At 41.8% G+C, this 23,084-nt stretch overlaps 1 protein-coding gene across 3 annotated transcripts in view; it reads left to right on the forward strand.

Moving 5' to 3' along the window:
* Positions 1–15,324: 15,324 nt before the first annotated feature.
* Positions 15,325–23,084, forward strand: part of TBC1D22B (TBC1 domain family member 22B) — an 82,395-nt gene continuing 74,635 nt past the window's right edge. For all 3 annotated transcript variants that reach the window (XM_036249244.1, XM_036249245.1, XM_036249246.1), the window contains exon 1: positions 15,325–15,501. In XM_036249244.1, coding sequence (XP_036105137.1) covers positions 15,446–15,501 — 56 coding nt within the window. In that variant the 5' untranslated portion in view covers positions 15,325–15,445. The remainder of the gene's footprint in view (positions 15,502–23,084) is intronic.

Below are 23,084 nucleotides of genomic sequence, written 5' to 3' on the forward strand. Positions count from 1 at the left end.
CATCCACATGTGGCAGATAAAAATCGGGAGGGATACCTATGCTGGGAAGGTTCTCTCTGAGGAGTGAAAGGTCCCCGTCCCACACCTGGCCCCCCAGCTCAGGGTTCCAGTGCCAGGAAGAGGAGTCCCCATCACATCTGGCTGGAAAAATCAGCGGAAATTGAGGCTGAAAGAGCTGAGGCTGCTGGAGCTCCGGGCAGTTCATCTTTTGTTTATTCTAAATAATAGTTCACCGTTATAGAGCACTCTCGATGTTAGAGTACTAATCTAATTTCCACAACTTTCTATGAGGTAAGTACTACGTTGAGGTTTTTTTTCTTTATTGATTTTAGAGAGAGAGGAAGGGAGAGGGAGAGAAAGACAGAAACATGGATGAGAGACAACATCGATCAGCCGCCTCCTGCATGCCCCCCACTGGGGATCAGGCCCACAACCTGGGCATGTGCCCTGACCAGGAATCAAACTGGCGACCTCTTGGTGCATGGGTCGATGCTCAACCACTGAGCCACACCGGCCGGACCAGGTAGTACATCTTAAAGGGCCCCATGCACGGGCTTACTTGGACCTGCTCCCTCCAGGCTCCAGCATGGGGGAGGCAGCTTGAAAGGCACCAGAGACATACTGGGAAGACTGAGTTGTTTGGCATTGGAGCAAGAGCTGTAGGGCAGCTTTCTCCCAGACAGATATGCTGGCAGAGGCCATTATTCCTTTGGTGAGCCCTTCCCCAATGAGGCAGGCAGACAGGCGCCATATCTGGGACTCCAGCAACCTGGTTCACACTCTTTGCCCACCTGAGGATTCCCTGAGACCCTACCCCATCCAACTTTTAGGCCCACCCAAGCTGTTTCCAGTGGCTTTCCCATAGGAATAGCCTCTTTTGGCTTCTGTTTCAGATTTTCCTAAATTCTCTCAAAATATCAGCAGCTGGCCTCAGCAAGCCCCATACCGCTCACTAAGTGGCCCCAGGCTCAGCACTAGTAGCAGCCAGCCTTAGTTCACAGTTTGGCTTTGCCTGGGCACCTCCAAGCCCAGCACAAGAAGCAACCATCTGCAGATCGCTTTATAGCTTATGCCTGGTGGCCCTGAGTAGAACACAGGCAGTGGCTGACCTTACACCAGAGCCAGCACACCCAGTGGACAGCTTCAGACCACAGTGAAGCACCACCACCCAACCACCTCCACAAGCAACACACTCAAGGAGTGGATTCAGTGGGTACAGAGCCCTGCTGAAGTAAGTCTAGCTCTGTGTGTTGGGCCCTGCACAGCTGATCCTCCAAGGTAGTCAGAGATCAGTGGTCAGTGGGTACAGCCAGTCCTTGCAGCTGATCAGCCTGAGTAAATCCCTCCCATTGATATGCTAACAGCAATCAAGACTCAGTTAGAACAGAAGGGTGTACAGTCCACATAAGGGGTGTACCTCCAGTGCAGAGCTGGGGTGATGAGGGAGGCTGTGCCACTGGACCCTACAGTACACCTATGAAGCCTAGGAGACATAGCAACTCTACCTAATACATAGAAACAAACACAGGGAAGCAGACAAAATGAGGAGACAAATAAACATGTCCAAAATGAAAGAACAGAACAAAACTCCAGGAAAAGAACTAAACTAAATGAAGATAAACAATCTAACAGATGCAGAGTTCAAAACACTGGTTATAAGGATGCTCAGTGAACTTAGTGAGGACCTTAAGAGCATAAAAAGGGACCAGTCAGAAATGAAGAATGTATAGTCAGAAATGAAGGAGGCACTAACTGAAATAAAGAATAACTTACAGGGAATCAACAATAGAGTAGGTAAAACCAAGAAGTAAACCATCAATTTTTAATATAAGAAAGCAAAAAACACCCAATCAGAACAGTGGGGGAAAAAAAAAGTGTAAAAAAAATAATGAGGATAGTGTAAGGAGCCTCTGGGGCAACTTCAAGTGTACCAACATTCATATCATCAGGGTGCCAAAAGAAGAAGAGAGAGAGCAAGAAATTGAAAACCCATTTGAAAACACAATGACAGAAAACTTCCCTAACTTGGTCCAGGAAGCACAGAGAGTCCCAAACAAGATTAATTCAAAGAGGCCCATACATCACTATCAAAATGTAAAAGGTTAAAGACAAAGAGAGAAGTAAAAAAAATTTTTTTTCCCCTTTATTGATTTTAGAGAGAGAGGAAGGGAGAGAGAGAGAGAGATAGAAGCATCAATGAAAGAGAACATCGATTGGCTGCCTTCTGCATGCCCCCTACTGGGTATCAGACTCATAACCTGGGCCTGACTGGGAATTGAACCAGCGACCTCTTGGTGTATGGGTCAACACTCAACCACTGAGCCACACTGGCCGGACCAAAGAGAGAATCTTAAAAGCAGCAAGAGAAAAGCAGTTAGTTACCTACAAGGGAGCTCCCATAAATAAAACTGTCAGCTGATATCTCAAAAGAAACTTTGCAGGCCAGAAGGGAGTGGCAAGAAATATTCAAAGTGATGAAAAGCAAGAACCTACAACCAAGATTACTCTATCCTGCAAAGCTATTATTGACTTGATGGACATATAAAGAGTTTCCCAGATAAGAAAAAGCTAAAAGAGTTCATCACCACCAAACCAGTGTTGAATGAAATGTTAAAGGGTCTTCTTGAAGAAAAAGAACAATAAAATGGCAATAAATACATATCTATCAATAATTGAATCTACAAACAAAATGAACAAGCAGAACAGAAACTGACTCATAGATATAGAGAACTTTTTGTTGGTTGCCAGATGGGAGAGGAATTGGGGGAATAGGTGAAAAAGGTGAAGGTATTGAGAAGTACAAATTGGTTGTTAGACTAAAAACCCTCAAAGGGAAAGGGGAAGGGGAGGCAGGAAGAGAGGAACCAAAAAACTTACATGCATATATGCGTAACCAATGGACACAGACAATCGTGCAGGGAAGGCAAGAGTGGGGACGGGAGAGAGGAGGAGAGGATCAATAGGGGGAAAGAAGAGTCATCTATAATACATTCAACAATAAAGATACGTTTTTAAAAACTTACATTTAAAAAACTGAATCAGGAAAATTCTCAGAATCAGAGAATCTGAAATAGAAACAGTAATTAAAAAACAAAAACAAAAACCTCTCAACAAACAAAAGGCTGGGACCAAATGACTTCATAAGTGTATTTTACCAAACATTCAAAGAAGAACTAACACTCATCCTTCTCAAACTATTCCAAAACATTCTAGAGGAGGGAGGATTCACAAGCTCATTTTACAAGGCCAGCATTATCCTAATTCCAAAGCCAGAAGAAGACACTACAATAAAACTATAGGCCAATATCCCTAATGAACATAGATGCTAAAATCTTCAACAATATTAGCAAAACAGATCCAGTAATACATTAAAAAGACCATAAACCATGATAAAGTGGGATTTATTCCAGGGATGCAAGGTTAGTATAATATCTGTAAATCAGTAAACATGATATACCACATAAACAAAATTAAGGATAAAAACCACATGCTCATATCAATAGATGCAGAAAAAAGCATTTGATAAAATTCAGCACCCATTTATGATAAAAAATCTCAGTAAAGTGGGAATAGAGGGAACATAACTCAATGTAATAAAGGCCATATATGACAAACCTACAGCCAACATCATACTCAATAGGCAAAAACTAGAAGCATTCCCTTAAGATCAGGAACACGACATGGATGTTCACTTTCACCATTCTTATTCATTATAATGCTGGAAGTCCTAGCCACAGCAATCAGACAAGAAGAAAAATAAAAGGCATCTAAATTAAAAAGGAAGAAGTAAAATGTCATTATTTGCAGATGACATGATACTGTATATAAAGAACCCTAAAGACTCCACCAAAAAACTACTAGAGCTTATAAATGAATTCAGTAAAGTAGCAGGATACAAAATAAATATCCAGAAATCAGTGCGGTTTTATATACCAATAATGAACTATCAGAAAGGGAAACTAAGAAATCAATCCCATTCACAACTGCTTTAAAAACAAAAACAAAAACAAAAAAACCCACCTAGGAATACATTTAACAAAGGATGTAAAAGACATGTACTTGAAAAATTATAATACACTGAAGACAGAAATTGAAGAAGATATAAAAAAGTGGAAGCATATACCATATTCATAGATAGAAAGAATTAACATAATTTAAATGTCCATATTACCCAAAGCAATCTATAGATTCAATATAATTCCTATCAAGATGCCAATGGCATATTTCACAGAACTAGAACAAATATCCCCAAAATTTATACGTAACCACAAAAGACCCTGTACAGCCACAGCAATCTTGAGAAAGAACAAAGTGGGAGGAATCACGCTACCTGATATCAAACTATACTACAGGGCACTAGTAATCAAAACAGCTTGGTGCTGGCATATAAACAGACATAGATCAATAGAAAGCCCAGAAATAAACCCATGCCTTTATGCTCAATAAATATTTGACAAAGGAGGCAAAAATATACACTGGGGTAAAGACAGTCTATTCAATAAATGGTATTGGGAAAATTGGACAGGTATGTGCAAAATAATGAAACTAGACTACCTTTTTACACCACACGTAAGAATAAGCTCACATATATTAAATACTTAAACTCTTTTAATGTTAGACTCAAAATCCTAAAAATCCTAGAAGAAAACATAGGCAATAAAATCTCAGAAATTTCTCATAGCAATATTTTTTCTGATATGCCGCCTCAGGTAAGGGAAACAAACAAATAAAACCTCATCAAATTAAAACATTTTTGCACCCCCCTGGCTGGTGTGACAGTTGGTTGAGCATCATCCCATGCACTGAGAGGTTACTGGTTGGATTCCCAGTCAGGGCACATGCCTTGGTTGTGGGCTTAATCCGCTATAGGGAGCGTGAAGGTTTCTATCTCTCTCTCCCTCTCCCTTGCTCTCTCTCTAAAATCAATAAAAACATATCTAAAAAAACAAAACAAAACAAAATGTTTTTGCACAGCAAAGAAAACCATCAACAAAATGAAAAGACAACCCACCGAATGGAAGAACATCTTCACCAATGATACATCTGATAAGTGCTTAATATCCAAAATTTATAAAGAACTTACAAAACTCAACACCTGCCCTGGCTGGTTTGGCTCAGCGGTTAGAGCATCTGCCTGCGGTCCAGAGAGTCCCGGGTTCGGTTCCTGCTAAGGGCACATACCTCGGTTACAGTTTGTCCCTGGCCCTGGTTGGGTCATGAGGGAGACAGCCACTCGATGTGTTCCTTTCAAGTCGATCTCTCTCTCTCTTCTTCTCTCTCCCTCCCACTTTATCTGAACAAAAAATGGAAAAATGTCCTTGGATGAGGATAAAAAAAAAAACTCAACACCTGCCTAGCCAGTGTGGCTCAGTGGATTGAGCTTCTCCCTATGGACTGAAAGGTCCCAGTTCAATTCCCAGTTAGGGCACAGGCTGGGATTGTGGGCTCAATACCCAGTAGGGGGCATGAAGGAGGCAACGGATCGATGTTTCCATCGCTCTCTGTCTCCCTTCCTCTCTCTCTAAAAAATCAATAAAAACACATTTAAAAGAAATAAAAAGAAACTTAAACAACAACACCAAAATAACAAACAATCCAATTAAAAAATGGGCAAAGGATCTAACTAGACACTTCTCCAAAGAGGACACAGAGATGGTCAACAAGCATATGAAAAGATCCTCAACGTCAGTAATCGCCAGGGAAATGCAAATTAAAATCACAATGACAGGACATAGCATAAATATTTTCAAATGTGATATCTTAAGCTATAACTAAGTGAAATAAATTTCCAATGAGATATTTTTAAAAATCACAATGAGACATCACCTCATGCCTGTCAGAATGGCTATTGTCAATAAATCAACAAACAAGTGTTGGTGAGGATGTGGAGAAAAGAAAACCCTCATGCACTGTTGACAGAAATGCAGATTGGTTCAGCCACTGTGTAAAGCAACATGGAGTTACCTCAAAAAATTAAAAATGAAACTGCCTTATGACCTAATGATTCCGCTTCTGGGAACATATCCGAAGAAACCCGAAACACTGATTTGAAAGAATATATGCACACCTATGTTCACTGCAGCATTGATTACAATAGCTAAGATTTGAAAGCAGCTTAAGTGCCCAGCCGGTGTGGCTCAGTGGTTGAGCGTCAACCCATGCACCAAGAGGTTGCCGGTTCAATTCCTGGTCAGGGCACATGCCCAGGTTGTGGGCCAAATCCCCAGTTGGGGGCCTGCAAGAGGCGGCCAATCGATGTTCTCTCTCATTGATGTTTCTATCTCTCTCTCCCTCTCTCTTCCTCTCTCTCTAAAATCAATAAAGAAAAAAAAAATTAAAAAAGAAAGCAGCCTAAGAGCCCATTAGTAGATGAGTGGATAAAAAAAGCTGTGATACATTCATAATGGAATATGACTCAGCCATAAAAAAGGATATTTTAGTGACAGCATGGATGGGCCTGGAGATTATTATGCTAAACGAAATAAGGCAGTCAGAGAAAGACAAGTATCTTACTATTTCATTCATGTGGAATCCAATGAACATCATAAACTAACAAACAAAATAGAAACAGGCTCATAGAGAACAGACTTACAGCTGTCTGAAAAGTGGGAGATTGCAGGGCTGGGTGATAAAGGTAAAGGAATTAAGAAAACAAAAACAAAAACAAACCTCACAGACAACGGCATGGTGATTACCAGGGGGAAAGGGGGTGAGAGGTAGGTAGAAGAGAGTATAGGGGGGATAAGTGACTAGACTTCGGGTGGTGAACACACAATACAATATACAGATGATACAGTATAGAATTGTACACCTGAAATCTATACAATTTCATTAACCAATGTCACCCCAGTAAATTCAATGAAAAAAAACAAAAAACAAAGAGGATGATTAACATAAAGTTCTGCACAGTGATTACACCTGTAGAAGGAAACCCCAAGGAGCTCCTCAGGTACTGGTCATGTCCTATTGCACAGGGTGGAGTGTAGGACATGAGTACAAATGTTATTAATCAGCTGCACATATTAGTTTTATACATTATTTATGTGTGTGTGATATATGTAACATTCCGTGAAGAAAAACCTACTATAGGTAAGAATGTAAAGCAATAGCAACTCTCACTAATTGCCGTGAGGATCAATATAAATGGGGAGAACCATTTTGGAGGGCATTTTGCAGTATCTTGTAAAGTGGAAGTTGCACATATTTTGTGACCTAGCAATGCTTTTTCTAGGTATTCCTAGGTCCCTTAAAGCAGTGTTTTTCAAATTTCCAAAGAAACCTCTTATTAAGAAAAATACTTTACATTACAACCAAGTATACATATACACATAAACACACATACACACAAATGTATAATAAGTATGTCAAACGTTGAAATAAAAATTTTGCAGAACAATACCTATCCACATTACGTGCAACAACTCTCTGATCTTTTTAATTCCTGTCTATTCTATTTCATTGAAGGTAACAGCCTTTACATTTATTACAATTCTCCAATAGTTGACAAACTGTATTTGGAAAAAAGGCTGCATTAGACAAGATTCTGCACATGGTAATGTGTAAAAGAATGTTAACTGAGCACTGTTTGAAATAAAAATAACTGGACACAGTTGGGGGGATGGGGAGGAGGGTGTCAATGGGGAAAAAAGGAGAAACATCTGTAACAAAAATAAATTAATAAAAATTAATTAATTAATTAATTAATGAAACAGAAAAAAAATAATTGGACAGGACAGTCAAGGAATATTCACATAGTGGAACACTGTATCGCATTTAACTTGAATGAACTAGAGCTCCATGTAGCAACAGAATGCTGAGTGAAAAAAGCCAGTTGCTGAAGCATATGTACAGTGTGATGCTATTTTAAAGTTTCAAAACATGAAAAACATGTTGTTTATAGATATGCACATATGTTGTGAAGTCTACAACATGCATGAGAATGCTGAGCACATAACTCAGGATCGTGGCTTCCACTGGAGAAAGGGAGGGGAAGGGGATCAGGAGAGGCAAAAGGGAACTTTAATCATAAGGGGGTTTTTTGTTTCTTAACCTTGTGTTTTTTTTTTCCTTTATTGATTTTAGAGAAAGCTTAAGTGAGGGGGAGAGAGAGATAAAAACATCGGTGAGAGAACATCGACTGGCCACCTCCTGCATGCTCCCTACTGGGGATCTGACCCACAACCAAAGCATGTGTCCTGACTGGGAATCAAACTGGCGACCTCTTGGTGCATGGGTCAATGCTCAACCACTGAGCCACACTGGCCGGTCTTAACCTTGTTCTTGTATGTTATTATTATTTTTTAATGTGTTTTTACTGATTTTTTTTAGAGAGGAAGGGAGAGAAACATCCATCAGCTGCCTCTTGCATGCCCCCTACTGGGGATCGGACCCAAAACCCAGGCATGTGCCCTGATCAGGAATCAAACTGGGACTTTTTAGTCCATGGGACAACACTCAATCCACTGAGCCACACGGGCTGGGCTGTTATTTGTTATTTATTCTTTACAGGTTGGCAAACTGCCACCTATGAGTCAAATCTGATTTGTATAGCCTGTTAGCTAAGAATGGGTTTTACATTTTTAAAAAATGTATTGATTGATTTCAGAGGGAGAGAAAGAGAGGAGGGGGCAAGAGAAGGAGAGAGAGAGAGAAACATTGATTTGCTGTTCCACTCATTTATGCATTATTGGTTGATTCTTGTATGTGGCCTGACTGGGGATCAAACCCGTAACCTTGGTATATTGGAATGATGCTCTAACCAACTGAGGTACTTGGCCAGGGCTATACTTAAAAAATGTTTTGGTTGTTGTTGTTAATCTTCACTGGAGGATACTTTTTCCATTGATTTTTAGAGAGTGGAAGGGAGGGAGGAAAGGAGAGAGAGAGGGAAACATCGATGTGAGAGACACACATGGATTGATTGCCACCCACATCCACCCTGACCCAGTGGCAGGGGATCAAACATGCAACCCAGGTAGGAGCCCTTGACAGGGAATCACACCTGTGACCCTTTCATGCATGGCCCGACGCTCTAACCACTAAGCGACACCAGCCAGGGCTACCTTTTTTTTTTATATCCTTACCTGAGGATATTTTTCCATTTATTTTCAGATAGAGTGGCGGGGGTGGGGGGTAGAGTGAAACACCGATGTGTGAGAGACACATCGATTGGTTGCCTCCTGCCCAACCCCAACCAGGGCCGAGACCAAACCACAAGCAAGGTACATGCCCTTGACTGGAATCAAACTTGCGACTCTGGTCCTCAGTCCGATGCTCTAAGCACTGACCCCACCCAGCCAGGCAGGGCAGGGCTACAATTTTTTTTTTTTATCCTCACCCGAGGACAATCTTCTATTTTTTTGTTCAGATAGAGTGGGAGGGAGAGAGAGAGAGAGAGAGAAACATTAACGTGAAAGGGACACATTGAGTGGCTGCCTCCCACACGACCCAACCAGGGCCGGGGACAAACTGCAACCTAGGTACTTGCTCTTAGCGGGAACCAAACCCAGGTCTCTCTGGACTGCAGGCCGATGCTCTAACTGCTGAGCCAAATTGGCCAGAGCTACATTTTTAATTGTTGAAAAAAAAAAAGAATAATATTTCATGAGATGTGAAAATCACATAAAATTTCATGTCCACCAATAGTTTTATTGGGACACAGACACACTAGTTATTTTCATATTGTCTATGGTTGCTATCATGCTTCAACAGCGGAGCTCAGTAGAACAGAGATTATACAGCCTGCAAAGCTGAAAATATTTACAATCTGACCCTTTAGTTTGCCAGCCCCTGGTTTATTGTGTGACATATAGTTCATAATCATTTAAGAACTAGTAGCATTAAAGAAAAATTACAGAAATAAAAAGATGTATAATTCTATCACCTAACAAAATTTGCTTAATTTTTTCATGTTTTCTTCTAGCCTTTGACAAAACTCATATATTTTTATTGAAATCAGGCAGACATTGCACATTCTGCTCTCCTCCCACCCCTGTACATCAGTTCATAAACTTTTCAGTCTGGCCTGTGTGGCTCAATGGTTGAGCGTTGACCCATGAACCATAAACTTTTTCAATATGTTATGTAGCATTCAAATTTACACATTTTAATGGCATAGCATGGTTCAAGATTACAAACCACACACCATAATTTGTGTAACTTCTTCCTCATGTTTAAACCTTTATATTCTTTTCATTTTCCTCCTGTTTATTATTGCTTGTGAGTCAAGGAACATTTTTATACTCAGAGCTTCACCCTGTCCTTTTGATTTGTTTTCTTAGAATAAATTCCTAAGAAAGAAATTCTTCATCTTCCCTCCCCCCACCCCCACCCCCACCTCTAACCATTCTCTCCTTCCTCTCTCTGTTGTTTTATTGTTGTTGTTGTTGTTAATCCTCATCCTAGGATATTTTTAGAGATAGTGGAAGGGAGAGATGGAGAAGGAGAGGGAGAGGGAGAGAGAAACATTGATGTGAGACACATGGATTGGTTGCCTTCCACATGCACCCTGACCCCAGGGCCAGGACTGAACCTGCAGCCCTTGACCAGGAATTGAACCCACAACGCTCTGGTGCATGGGTCAATGTTCTAACCACTGAGCAACACCAGCCAGGGCTCTCCTTTCTCTCTTTACTCCAATAACTTCTTACTTCTTCAGTCTTTTCTGCTTATCTCTTTGCCTCCTATCATACATTTGGCTCTTTCTAGTGGTTGCTTAGGTATCAAAAATCTCTCTTGCTCTTAGATCCCAGCTTGAGCCATCCCTTGGGTGGTCCAGCATTCTGCAGTGCATTGTCAGAGCTGCTTTTTGCTCTAATTTATTAACCCTTCCTCTCATCACAAAGTCCACTCCACTCCTTTGCTGAGGTTAAAATCTGCCAGTAACTAAGTAACTGTTGGTAACTAAGTCCAAAGACTTTTTTTCTCAATTTTTATCTTCCCCGTGGAGCTCCTGCTCTGAAATTTCCTCCCTACTGTTCTTTAGGCCTTTCTCTTTCTTTTTCTGTATGTCTCAGGGCTTATCTCTTCCAGAGAACTTTCTCTGAGAACTGGAATTCACCCACCTCTTCTGAGTTCAGTTTAACCCATGCATAACTCATCCCTTTCCCTCTGCTTTGCCCTAATCTAAGTTGTTTTACTCTCCTTTGAGTGAACATGAAGTTAAGGAAGGAAAAGTAAAAGCTTGCAGGCATAACATTGAGAGTCTTCTACTCAAAGTTTCAAAATAATCAAACCGTTGAAATAAATTTAAGGATCCCAGGCCATACTGTTCCTGTAACAGGAGACCTAAAGTGAGGTCCACAAATCAGCAGCATCGGTGTCACCTAGGAGCTTGTTAGAAATGCAGAATTGTAGGCTCCACCCCAGACCTACTGAATCAGAATCTGGGTTTTTAACATTATCTCCAGGTGACTGACATGTACATTAAAATATGAGAATCACTAGTCTAGTGGTCCAGTGAATGCCCGCCACTAGAGCCTCCATCAAAAGTGCTTCAAGCACCACTTGGGTACTTCAAACCAATGACGTTTACCTCTAGTCGGGCAGAGTTTGGTGTGAGGGTGATCTGGCTGCCACAGCTAACACCTCCTTGATGAACAGGGTTGATTCCACTGATCTCCTGGCTAGGTAAGTGGCTTCCTTCCCTCACCATTCCAGGTAAGGGTCATTCCTCTAAAGCTGCAAAGGGGTTTGAAGAGGACAATCTTTCCCAAGAGAGGAAGACTATTCTGTAGGCAAGCTTACAGAATCTTTGGTAAAGTGGACACATACTACTGGCAGTTAGAAAACATTTTCTATCATCTTTTCCAACAAAAAATGGGTATGAACAACACAGAACCAAAAGACAACAATTTATACTCTTCTTTCTCTCAGTGAATATCAAGCACGTACCATATGCCAAGCACTATTCTAGGTGATGAGGTTATAGCAGAGAACAAAACAGACAAAATCCTGCCTGAGTGAAGTTTACATTCTAGGGGATGAAGACGGACAACACACAGGTAGGTGATACAGCAGGTAGTGACAGTGCATTACAGAGAAATCAGGTGGTGGCGTCTGCTATTTAAGATGGGTGGTCAGGGAAGGCCTCCACGAGGTGGAGACATTTGGGAATATACCTGAATGAAATGAAATCATCCAGATACTTGGAAGAAGAGAATTCCAAGCAGAGGAAATAGCTAATGCAAGGCCTTGAGGTAGAAGCACATTTGGAGTGTCCAAGGAACAGCAAAAAGGATCATAAGTGTGGCTGGAGCAGACAGATTAAGCAAGGAAAAGAGTGGAACTAAATCATGGAGGGTTTTTAAGGAGCTTGGATTTTATGCCAAGTGTGATGGAGCCATTTCAAGGTATTGGGCCTAGAGGAATGAGGTAATCTGACTGAGAATTTAAAAGGCTCTCTCTGGCCCCGGCCCGTTTGGCTCAATGGTTACAGCGTCGGCCTGCAGGTGGAAGAGTCTCGGGTTTGATTCCCGTCAAGAGCATGTACCTTGGTTGCCATTCAGTCCCCAGCCCTGGTTGGGGTCGTGTGGAGGCAACCAGTCGATGTGCCTCTCTCACATCGATGTTTCTCTCTCGCTCTTCTTCCCACTCTATCTGAAGATAAATGGAAAAATATCCTTGGGTGAGGATTTTAAAAATAAATAAATAAATAAATAAACAAACAAACGCTCTCTCTGGCTGCTCTATGGGGAATAGATTATAAGGGGGCAGGAGTGGAAGTAGGGAGGCCTAATAGGAGGCTGCTGTAGGGATGTTGGTTGCTTTAAATTTGGGTGGTCATGGTGGTGGCGGTGGTGGTGGTGGCGGCGGTGGTGGTCGTGGTGGTGGTGGTGGTGAGAAAAGTCCCAATAATCTCAACGTCCCTAAAGCTAGATGACTGGAGTGAATTTTTTAAATCTTGGATGGGAAACTGACTTAGATGTAGAAAACAAAGAATAGGAATAATAGGGCTTCTTCGGGTTGAACAATGTTAATAGCATCCCCAGGAATCCGTGTTCTTTAACATTTCATAAACAATTTAGAAAAAGAAATACCATGAGACATTTCTAGGTACACAAATTATACACTGCGTTCCACATGTGAAATATCAAGTCAATAGGGAGCTCTTCTGGAACATTTCTAAAGCTATACGAGTAGCCTAGAAAATGACAGGTGTCTTGCCACATAGACAAGTATAAGGCAGCTCACATATGGGGAGACCATGCAGATGATACTTTTAAGATAATGAATTCTGCCCAACTGGTGTGACTCAGTGATTGAGCGTCAACCCATGCACCAAGAGGTCACGGGTTCGATTCCTAGTCAGGGCACACGCCGAGGTTGTGGGCCAAATCCCCAGTGGGGGACATGCAGAAGGTGGTCAATCGATGTTCTCTCTCATCGATGTTTCTATCTCTCTCCCTCTCCCTTCTCTCTCTAAAATCAAAAATAAAATAAAATTTTTTTAAAGACAATGAACTCTGAACTGCCAGCTGCATCCAAGAAAAGGGATGTAGAATTTGCCACAGATTATTCCCTCAAGACATCATCAGCTCTTGTACAGTCCAAAATGCCAGCAAAAGTTCTATCTGTCCAGAATAGACAAAACATCAGCTTCAACAAAACCTCAGGAAACCCCTCCTTGGAGTTCAGTGTGTAGTGCTGGTCACTGCATCTAAGAAAAAGAACAGCTAAAGAAAAGCAGCTAGAGTGATGAAATGGTAAGATTAAAAGGATAAGAGGGGCTTTTTGTTGTTGTTGATAGATTAAATGCCCATAAAAGATGACTATCTGAGACAAGATAAGATGAAAATCTACAAAAGCATGAAAGGTCCAGAAAAAGTAAAATTAGCCCTTTTTATATAATCCCATGATTGTGAAATTAGGGGGGAAATGAAGCTTGAAAATGGGGTAATGTCTATGTAGAAAGAGACCACTGAGGGCATAAAAAAGATGGTCCTTCTTTAGACAGGGTGTCCTTAAGTATTCTCCAGTATATGAAAGAACATGTGGTAGCAGTAAACACCAGTGGAGGACAACAAGCCCACCTCAACAGTCCTTTGTTGAGACAGAAACACTCTGGACTGGTATGTGTTTCCTGCCTACCCCACCAATCACTGTGGCATACAACCACAGAAACTCAAGAAGAGCAAAGAAACACGGTCAAGACATTCAAAGGGTTCAAAATGCTAATATTAAATCTCTTTCTGAGTAAAAACTGGACTGAAAATAAATTCAAGCCCTGGCCGGTTTGGCTCAGCGGTTAGAGTGTAGGCCTGCAGACCAGAGAGTCCCGAGTTGGGTTCCCGCTAAGGGCACGTACCTGGGTTGCAGTTTGTCCCCAGCCCTGTTAGGGTTGTGTGTGTGGCAACCAGTCGATGTGTCTCTCTCACATCGATGTTTCTCTCTCTCTCTCTTTCTCTCTCCCTCCTGCTCTATCTAAAAAAAAATAAAATAAAATGGTAATTTTTTAAAAAGTTAAAAAAAAGAAAAGAAATTCAAGAGTGAAAGATTTATAACAGATTAATAAGAGAAATTAAGTCTGTTTGGGGGTATATCCTTAATCTCTGTGATTCATGCCATGGAGATACTATGTCCTCAAAAGAAACACTTGGTAGTTTGAATAGCACGAACAAAACAAGAACATTTCCTAAATACTGTTTGTCGGCACCTGGTTCTCACAGTCAGAAAGTGACAGTTACTGGTTGAAACAGGGATTAGATCATTCGAATTTCACTCACAGCAACAGTAGTGTTCAATGAACAGAAGAAACACTCTTATGAACCAATCATTTGTTACTCACATGTTGAACAGTTACCAACCCTGGGAAGATCCTTATCGATCTTCCTTCACAGATTTAAAACAAATACAACAACAAAAACCCAGATCCAAAGGAAAAGGAAAGGTGGAAGGTAATAACCAGAGGTGTTAGTGAGTTGGGAGATGTTAAAAATGGGCTACACATGACACCTGGGCCCTTACTTTTGCGTCAAGATCTATGTATATAATATATAAATATATACATACTCTCTCCTTCCAAACAATGTTAGATGTAAGGCCCTCATTCTTCCCAAAGAAAACAGCACCCTTTCCTCCTTCCCATAGGTCCTTTACCTGCTTCCCCTCTCTGGGGTGAGGAACTTTCAGTCCCGCCTCCCTGCGGTCCAAGCACCGCCTTCCCGGTCCACCTGTGTGACCAGCCCCTGACGTTACCGTTTGGCTTCAGCGGCCTGCAGGATTCCGGCTCCTGATTGGTTCGTCCGACTACGGCCTGGCAGCCCACCAATGGCAGCGGCGCTGAATGGGGGGGGTGCCCACATCCAAGATGGCGCTCCCAGGCGCTGGGAGCCGTTGACCGGCGGTGGGGAAGCGGCCTGGGTTGGCCCTCCGATCGCGGGGTCCTGGGGGTATCTCGCGGGGTACCGCCCTGGCCCGCCTAGAAGGCCTTCCCTGGGCCAGAGCAATGGCTGCCGAGAACAGCAAGCAGTTTTGGAAGAGGAGCGCCAAGCTGCCGGGGAGGTAAGCCCAGGACGCTGAGTGGAAGAGGGGATTGGACAAACCCTTCCAGATCCCTAGCCCTAGATCCCGCCGGCCTGGGGCGCCACCGACCCGGGGAGACTATTTGGGGCAACGTTGGCTGGGTGAGCTGGAGCTGCTTGGTGGTGGCAGGACAGCTGTCAGGCAGAGGAGCAGGCAGCGAGCTGTGGCATGGCCGGGTGTGGGAGCAGACCGGGGTCTGGGGGCGGACGGCTCGGGAGGGGCTGCGGTCCGCGGAGGTGGCCGGAGTCCAGGCGTGAGGGAGTTGGGTGAGCAGCCAGCGCCGTGCGGGTTTAGGAGGGCCATTCCCCGAGCTGCTTCTCACTTTAAACAGAACTCCCTCCTGGGGGGTCTCTACCACGCACAGGTGGTTGTTTGCACGAGCCTGGCCCCTTCCCTCGCTCCCCCAGCTCAGCACGTAGGCATCTTTTTCCTGGATTCCCACAAGGTTCTGCTGGGAGCTGGGACCGTCTTCGCGGGGGCGAGGGGAGCAGAAGTGAGGAAAATTCTCGAGCTTGACTGTATTTCATCTTGAGTTGGCCCTTTCCTATTAGGAAATATTGCAGGGTGACCCAAGAATTGAGGTTATTTCTTTAGCGTTTTCTAAGGATTTGTTCAGCCCCAAGTGACTCCTTACCCCCGTGCGTTGTGATGTTCTTTTTATGCAAAAATTTTTTTCATGCATTGATTTTTTTTTTTTATTCTTTAGCTATTTAGTTGGAGAGCATACCTTCTAAGCCACCCTCCACCAACACCACCCTTTTTTGGTGTATGTTGAGACGCTTAGCAATTGTATATCCATCAATCTGTTGTTGGTTTACAGTTTCTATTTGTTTTGGACAGAGCCCTGAGAAGTATAAGGACAAGTGTATGTTTCAATTGTGAATTTAAGATTTCTGCCAGCTATAGTCTACTTGGTGATGACATTCATGTTTGGTTGTACCACACATGCTAGCTTTCCTAAATGATTCTGGAATAATCCTTTGAACTGTGGCCTTTTAAAAAAAAAAAAAAAAAAACAGCAAAAGAGCAGTGAAGGTCAGTGGTAGCTATATATGTAGTCTTCTTTTATCTAGGATCCTATTAGACATATGGAGAATAGAGTGGAAATCAACTTTTAGTAATACAGTATTAAAGTAATGCAAAGGAATGCAGAGATAGCTGTGGAATTACAGTGTTAATATTAATGCTAAAGACTTTCATGTTTTTAGATAAGCACCACTTCCTGCCACCTGATTTCTTTTCCTTCCTGGTCTAGCAAGCTCTCCAGACTCACTAACTGTTGTTCTCTAGGGTTTTCCATAGTGAGACCATTAAATTTTGAACATTCTAAGGTTATAAGCAGAATCAGTGGGAAAACTGTTAAATCAGGAAGCAGTACATGAGATGTGGGATATGGCATGGTATTTTGTAACTATTGACTGCTGGGTTATTAACAATCTTTTGTTTTATATATTTCCTCTTTTGGACTATAGGAACAGTCACCATTTTCCAAGTGCTACTTTTATAAGATAGGAAGGGGTGTGTTAAGTTTCTACAAGTTTCTGGCTTCCTTTTTCATTTTGAAGAGGAATATAGAGAGATAGAGGAGAGACCATTGGAGTTCAGAAAGACTTGGGTTACTATTTGGACTCTTACTTGTGTTATCAAGGACAATGATTTGCTCAATCTCTCTAAGCCTCAGTTTCCTTATCTATAAAATGAGGGTAAAAATACTTTCCTCAGAGTTACTGTGAGGACTAAATTAAGCATCCTATTTGTAAAGAGCCAAGGACAGTGTTTATTTAGCACATTATAGTTTCTCAATAAATACTAGTTATTAGTATTTCTGTTATTATTATAGCAAATTAAACATTTATTTTTTTTTTTATTATTATTTTTTTTAATCCTCATCCGAGGACATTTTTCCACTTTTTGTACAGACAGAGTAGGAGGGAGAGAGAGGAAGAGAGAGAGAGGGAAACATCGATGTGAAAGGGACACATCGAGTGGCTGCCACCCGCACGACCAACCAGGGCCGGGGACAAACTGCAACTGAGGTACGTGCCCTTAGCGGGAACCGAACCCGGGTCTTTACGGACCGCAGGCCGACGCTCTAACCGCTGAGCCAAACCGGCCAGGGCAGCAAATTAAACATTTAAAAGACCATTTCTCAGATCCTTACCCCAGTATTAGGTATTTATGTTCATTGTTTATCTTAAGGCATTAAAATGTTGCCACAATTCATAGTACTTTTTAGCACTTGCTTGTAGAAGGGAAATACTGTTTAGTTGTGTGCTTTTAGCAAGGAAGCCCCAGGAGCCCCTTGTAAGGGAGAAAACTGCTTTTAGAGAGATAAGTGCTTTGATTTATGTTAAATATTAGGGCATTTTCTCAAGAATAGAATTTTTGCATTTGTACTCTCGATTTTTAGTGAAGAAAAACGTTCTCCTGGGTGGTGAAATGACATAGATGACCGTGTTTAGGTCTATTACAACCTAGAAGTAAAACTAGTTTACTCCTCTTTGCAAATTGAAAGTTAAAAATTCAAAGTGATGGCAGGTTACTTTCAGTTTCTTTTATTAAGATCCAGCAACTTTGATGACAACAAATAGGAATTTTACTTAGTAGACTAGCCTAAGTTCATAATGAATTAAACATCCTTTTAAAAAATAACAGCTTTATTGAGATATAATTCACATGCCATAAAAATTCTTGAGTGGTTTTGTATCCATCACCACTAATTTCAGAACTTTTTATTTATATATATTAAATAATTGATTTTGAGAGAGAAGATGGGATAAGGAGAGAAGGATAGAACATCTATGGGAGAGAAACATCAACATCCATTGGCTGCCTCCTGCACTCCCCTGACTGGGGATCGAGCCGGCAACCTCTTGGTGCATGGGACAACACTCAGAACATTTTTACCACCCCAAAAGAAACTCTATATCCACTAGTAGTCACACTCCATACCCCTCCCCAACCCATCCCAATTCCCTGCCCCTGGAAACCACTAATCTTTCTATTTGTATAGATTTACCTATCCTGGACATTTCAGATAAATGGAATAATGTGATATGAGACCTTTTTTTGTTTTCTTTTATTAAGCATGTTTTCAAGATTCATCCATGCTGTACCATGTATCAGTAGTTCATTCCTTTTTATGGCTAAATAACATTCCATTTTATGGATATACCTCATTTTGTTTATCCATTCATCAGTTGATGGATATTTGGATTATTTCCACATTTTGGCTATTATGAATAATGCTATGAAATGCATGTGCAGGTTTTTGTGTGGATATGTATTTCCCATCGTTTTTAAAAAAATATGTTCATTGATTTTTTTAGAGAGTGAGGAAGGGAGACAGAGATAAACATTGATGTGGGAGAGATACATCGAGCTGCTGCCTCCTGCACACCCCCTACTGGAGATCAAGCCTGCAACCCAGGCATATACCCTGACGTGACTCAATCCACTGAGCTATACCAGCTGGGCTCTTTTGAGTATATGGAGGAGTGGAATTGCTGGGTCATATGGTAACTTGATGTAATTAAACATCTGTTTCTATTTTATTTTTTTAAATCCTCACCTGAGGATATGTTTTTATTGATTTGAGAGAGAGAGGAAGGGAGAGGGAGAGAGAGAGAGGAGAGACAAACATCGATCTGTTGCCTCTCTTTTGTGCCCAGACCAGGGATCGAACCCCCAACCTGTGTATGTGCCCTGATGGAGAATTGAACCCACAACCTTTTGATACATGGGATGATGCTCCAATCAACCAGATCACCCGGCCAAAGCGAATTAAACATCTTTTTAAGTTCTCTCAGTTATTCATAAAAGCCCAATGTACTTAATACACCAAATAGTCCTTGTATGGATACTTCGGAAGATAGGAGGCAGTATGTACCATGTGGAAACTTTCAGCTAGTAGAGAAATAAATCCTGAAGATCTAATGCACAGTATAGTGATTATAGTCAACAAAACTTCAAAGATGCTAAGAGACTAGCTCTTAATTTTTCTTACTACAAAAAAGAAATGATAATTATGTGATGTGGTAGAGGTGTTAGCTAACACTTTAATGGTAATCAGCTGTAATATATAAATGAATGAAGCCAACACATTGTACACCTTAAACTTCCATAGTGTTTATGTCAATTATATCTCAAAAAAAAAAAAAAAATGCAGTCTCTGGAACTTGACCACCTGGGTTCAAATCCCAGCTCTGCTACTTTCTAGCTGTGTGACTTTGGGTAAGTTACTTAACCTCCCTCTGCCTTAGTCTCCTCATCTGTAAAATGGGGACAGAGTATCTAAACCTGTTATGAGAGTGTGCATAGAAAGTACATAGGAGATACTCAATAATATTAGCTGTTATGGAAATGATAGTTGCAATCACCTATTTGTATTTGTTTCTCCCCCTTGCTTCAGTTTCTGAAACTGGAATTGAAAAACTTTGATTAGTAGTGTGTCTGGAGCCGCCAGTGAGTCCTGGGTGGAAAAAAAATAACCACCTATTATTAATTAGGCAGAGGGTTTATAGAGACACAAAGAAGCCTAATGTGGGATAGATATGCTGTCAGGTGTTCTTCAGTGATGAGTATGATTTTGAGCCTTGGTTCTCAAACTTTAGTATGTCCCCTGGAGGGCTCATTAAAACCTAGATTGCCAGGCCCTACTTCTGGAAGTTGTAAAGGGGGACCTGAGAAGTTGAGCTTCTAAGAAGTTCCCGAGTGATACTGCTGCTGCTACTCTGGGGGCTGCACTTTGAGAACCACCGAGGAAAGAGTTCTGAATTGATTGGAAAAAAAACAAAGTTTAAGTACTGGAGGCTTTTGCCATATGGATTTTTAACAATTAATGCATCTCATACTTAACAGGGCCAAACAGAACTCTTGGTTTCCACATCTGCTCACTCCTGCAAAACTATTCTTTCCTTGTAGAATGTAATGGACCCAACATTCACCAAGTTCCTCAGACCCAAAATCCTAATGTCTTTGATTCTTCTCTTTCCCTTCCTGCCACATCCAGTTCATCAGCAAGTCCTGTTGGCTCTTCAGATGTATCCCAAATCTGACTAGTTCTCACCACTTCTACCCCTACTACCATGGATCAATCTGAGTCCTCTCTTGCCTGGGCTACTGCTGTAGCCTCCTGATTAGTTTTCCTGCTTTGCTTCTGGCTCTCTACAGACCTCTTATTTGTAGTTAGAATAAAATCCACATCCTCTAAGTCTTCCAGGTTCTTCATGGTTGGAAAGATATGCCAAGTTATGGACTTTGATCTTTATCCCAAGAGCAGTGGATGCCATTAGAAGGTTGATGGGGGCCGAGACACAATCAGATTTGCATTTATGAAATATTCTGGCTGCCCTGAGGAAAGTGGCTTGGACCAGTGTTTTCAACAGTTAGGGGTAGGCACACAGTTGCTGTTTTGGGTAGGTTAATTCTGTGTTGTACTGTAGGATGTTTAGCATCTCTGGCCCTTGCTCACTAAACGCCAGGAAGGCCCACCAGTTATTGGGACAATACCCCTCCCACTTACACTCACATGTTTCTAAACACTCGAGTTCCCCCCACACCAACTCTTCTACTCACTCCTTCACCTCTGCTGGGGACCAGAGCAAGTATAATTAGGGGGCTACTGCAGTCAGTACAGGAAGAGGCCATCATGGCTTAGACTAGGGTAATGGCATGGTGAGTAGAAGTCAAGATTGAAAATATCTACAGGACTTGGTAATTCACTAGATTTGGGGAGTGAGGGAGAAGGAGGGGCCAAGGAGGTGTGCTTTTTTTTTTTATCCTCACCAGAAGACATTTTTTGATATTTTGTTCAGATAGAGTTGGAGGGAGAGAGAGAGAAACATCGACATGAAAGGAACACATCGAGTGGTCACTACCCACAAGACCCAACCAGGGCCAAGGACAAACTGCAACCAAGGTATGCACCCTTAGCTGGAACCGAACCTGGGTCTCTCCAGACCGCAGGCCGATGCTCTAACTGCTGAGCCAAACCGGCCAGGGCGGAGGTGTGCTTTTGAAAGTAGTGCCTTGTTGGCGCTGCTGAACATCTGAGTGTCATGAAATCGTAGAATTTTAGAATCAATTCTGAAGAGGACTGTCAGTGGAGGAAACTGAGGCCAGAGAGGGATGGTGACTTGCTGCAAAGCACACTGCTGATTTCTTGACTTCTGGTCCATGCTCTCTCTACTATTGTTTTCCCCTCTCCCTTCCTCAGTCTCTGCTAAGATTAAGACACCCTCTGTCAAAGCACCTCATCCAGTCCAAGAGTGTGGACACTTCCAGTGAAAGGATGAGGATGAGACTTGGAATAGGAGAGACAAGTGTGAGCCAGAGCCTGGCTCATTTCCCATATTCTCATTTCCAGTCTTTCTGGGAAGGGCTTCTCCCCTTTTTTAAGGAAAAGTCTTGTTGCCCTGGCCAGGTGGCACAGCTGGTTGGAGCATTGTCCCATCCACCAAAAGTTTGCATGTTCGATTCCTGGTCAGGGCACATACCTAGGTTGTGGGTTCGAACTTTGGTTGGGGTGCATACTGGAGGCAACTGATCAATATTTTTCTCTTACATTGATGTTTCTCTCCCTTTCCTCTCTATCTAAAGTCAATTAAAAATATCCTCAGGTGAGGATTTTTAAAAATATGTTTGTTAAAGTCAAGGAACTCTTTTTAGCATTAAATGAAATTGAGAAAAGTGTCTAATCACTTGAATTATGTAGGAGCCTTGTCTGTCATTTGGTCATTTTTCATAACATTAATGAACCTGATAGTAGACTCAGTGTAATGGTCCCAGCCTGTCTGGACAGGTACATTACAATCTGTTCTTAGCTTGGAAATATTTTACTAATAAAGTAAGTGAAGATGCTAAATTATCAGTGAAATAGTATAGATCCCCCTTTCTGGAAGACTTCCATCAGGTGAGTGTGTGAACCTGAATAAGCTGCTGATGCATTTGGTTTTATTTATTTATTTATTTTTTTAGACAGTCTTTTTTTTTCCAGTGCTTCTTATTTGATTTATTTATTTTTAATTTTTAATTTTTTTTTTTTTGTTAAAGATGTTTTGTCCTTTTTTACCCCATTGGCACCCCCCCTCCCCATCCCCCCCGCATTTGGTTTTATTATTTTTTTTATTTTTTATTTTTTTTAATCCTCACCTGAGGGTATTTTTTCATTTTTTGTACAGATAGAATGGGAGGGAGAGAGAGGAAGGGAGAGAGAGAGAGAAATATCGTCGTGAAGGGACACATCGAGTGGCTGCCACCCGCACGACCAACCAGGGCCGGGGACAAACTGCAACTGAAGTACGTGCCCTTAGCGGGAACCGAACCCGGGTCTCTCCGGACCGCAGGCCGACACTCTAACCGCTGAGCCAAACTGGCCAGGGCCCCGCATTTGGTTTTAAATTGGATAGCTTTAGTTCCATATTTGCTTTAACTCCTTTGTCAGCGCTAAGCAAACACTTGTTGATTTTTTTCTACCAAGGTTTTTGCACTGTTTCAACTACTTAAGCCAGCTATGCCAATGCATTATGTGGTGTTGGTTTTGTTAAAGAGAATGACAGAGG

This window comes from Molossus molossus, unplaced genomic scaffold, assembly GCF_014108415.1.
Source record: "Molossus molossus isolate mMolMol1 unplaced genomic scaffold, mMolMol1.p scaffold_m16_p_8, whole genome shotgun sequence".
In the NCBI taxonomy this organism is placed as follows: domain Eukaryota; kingdom Metazoa; phylum Chordata; class Mammalia; order Chiroptera; family Molossidae; genus Molossus; species Molossus molossus.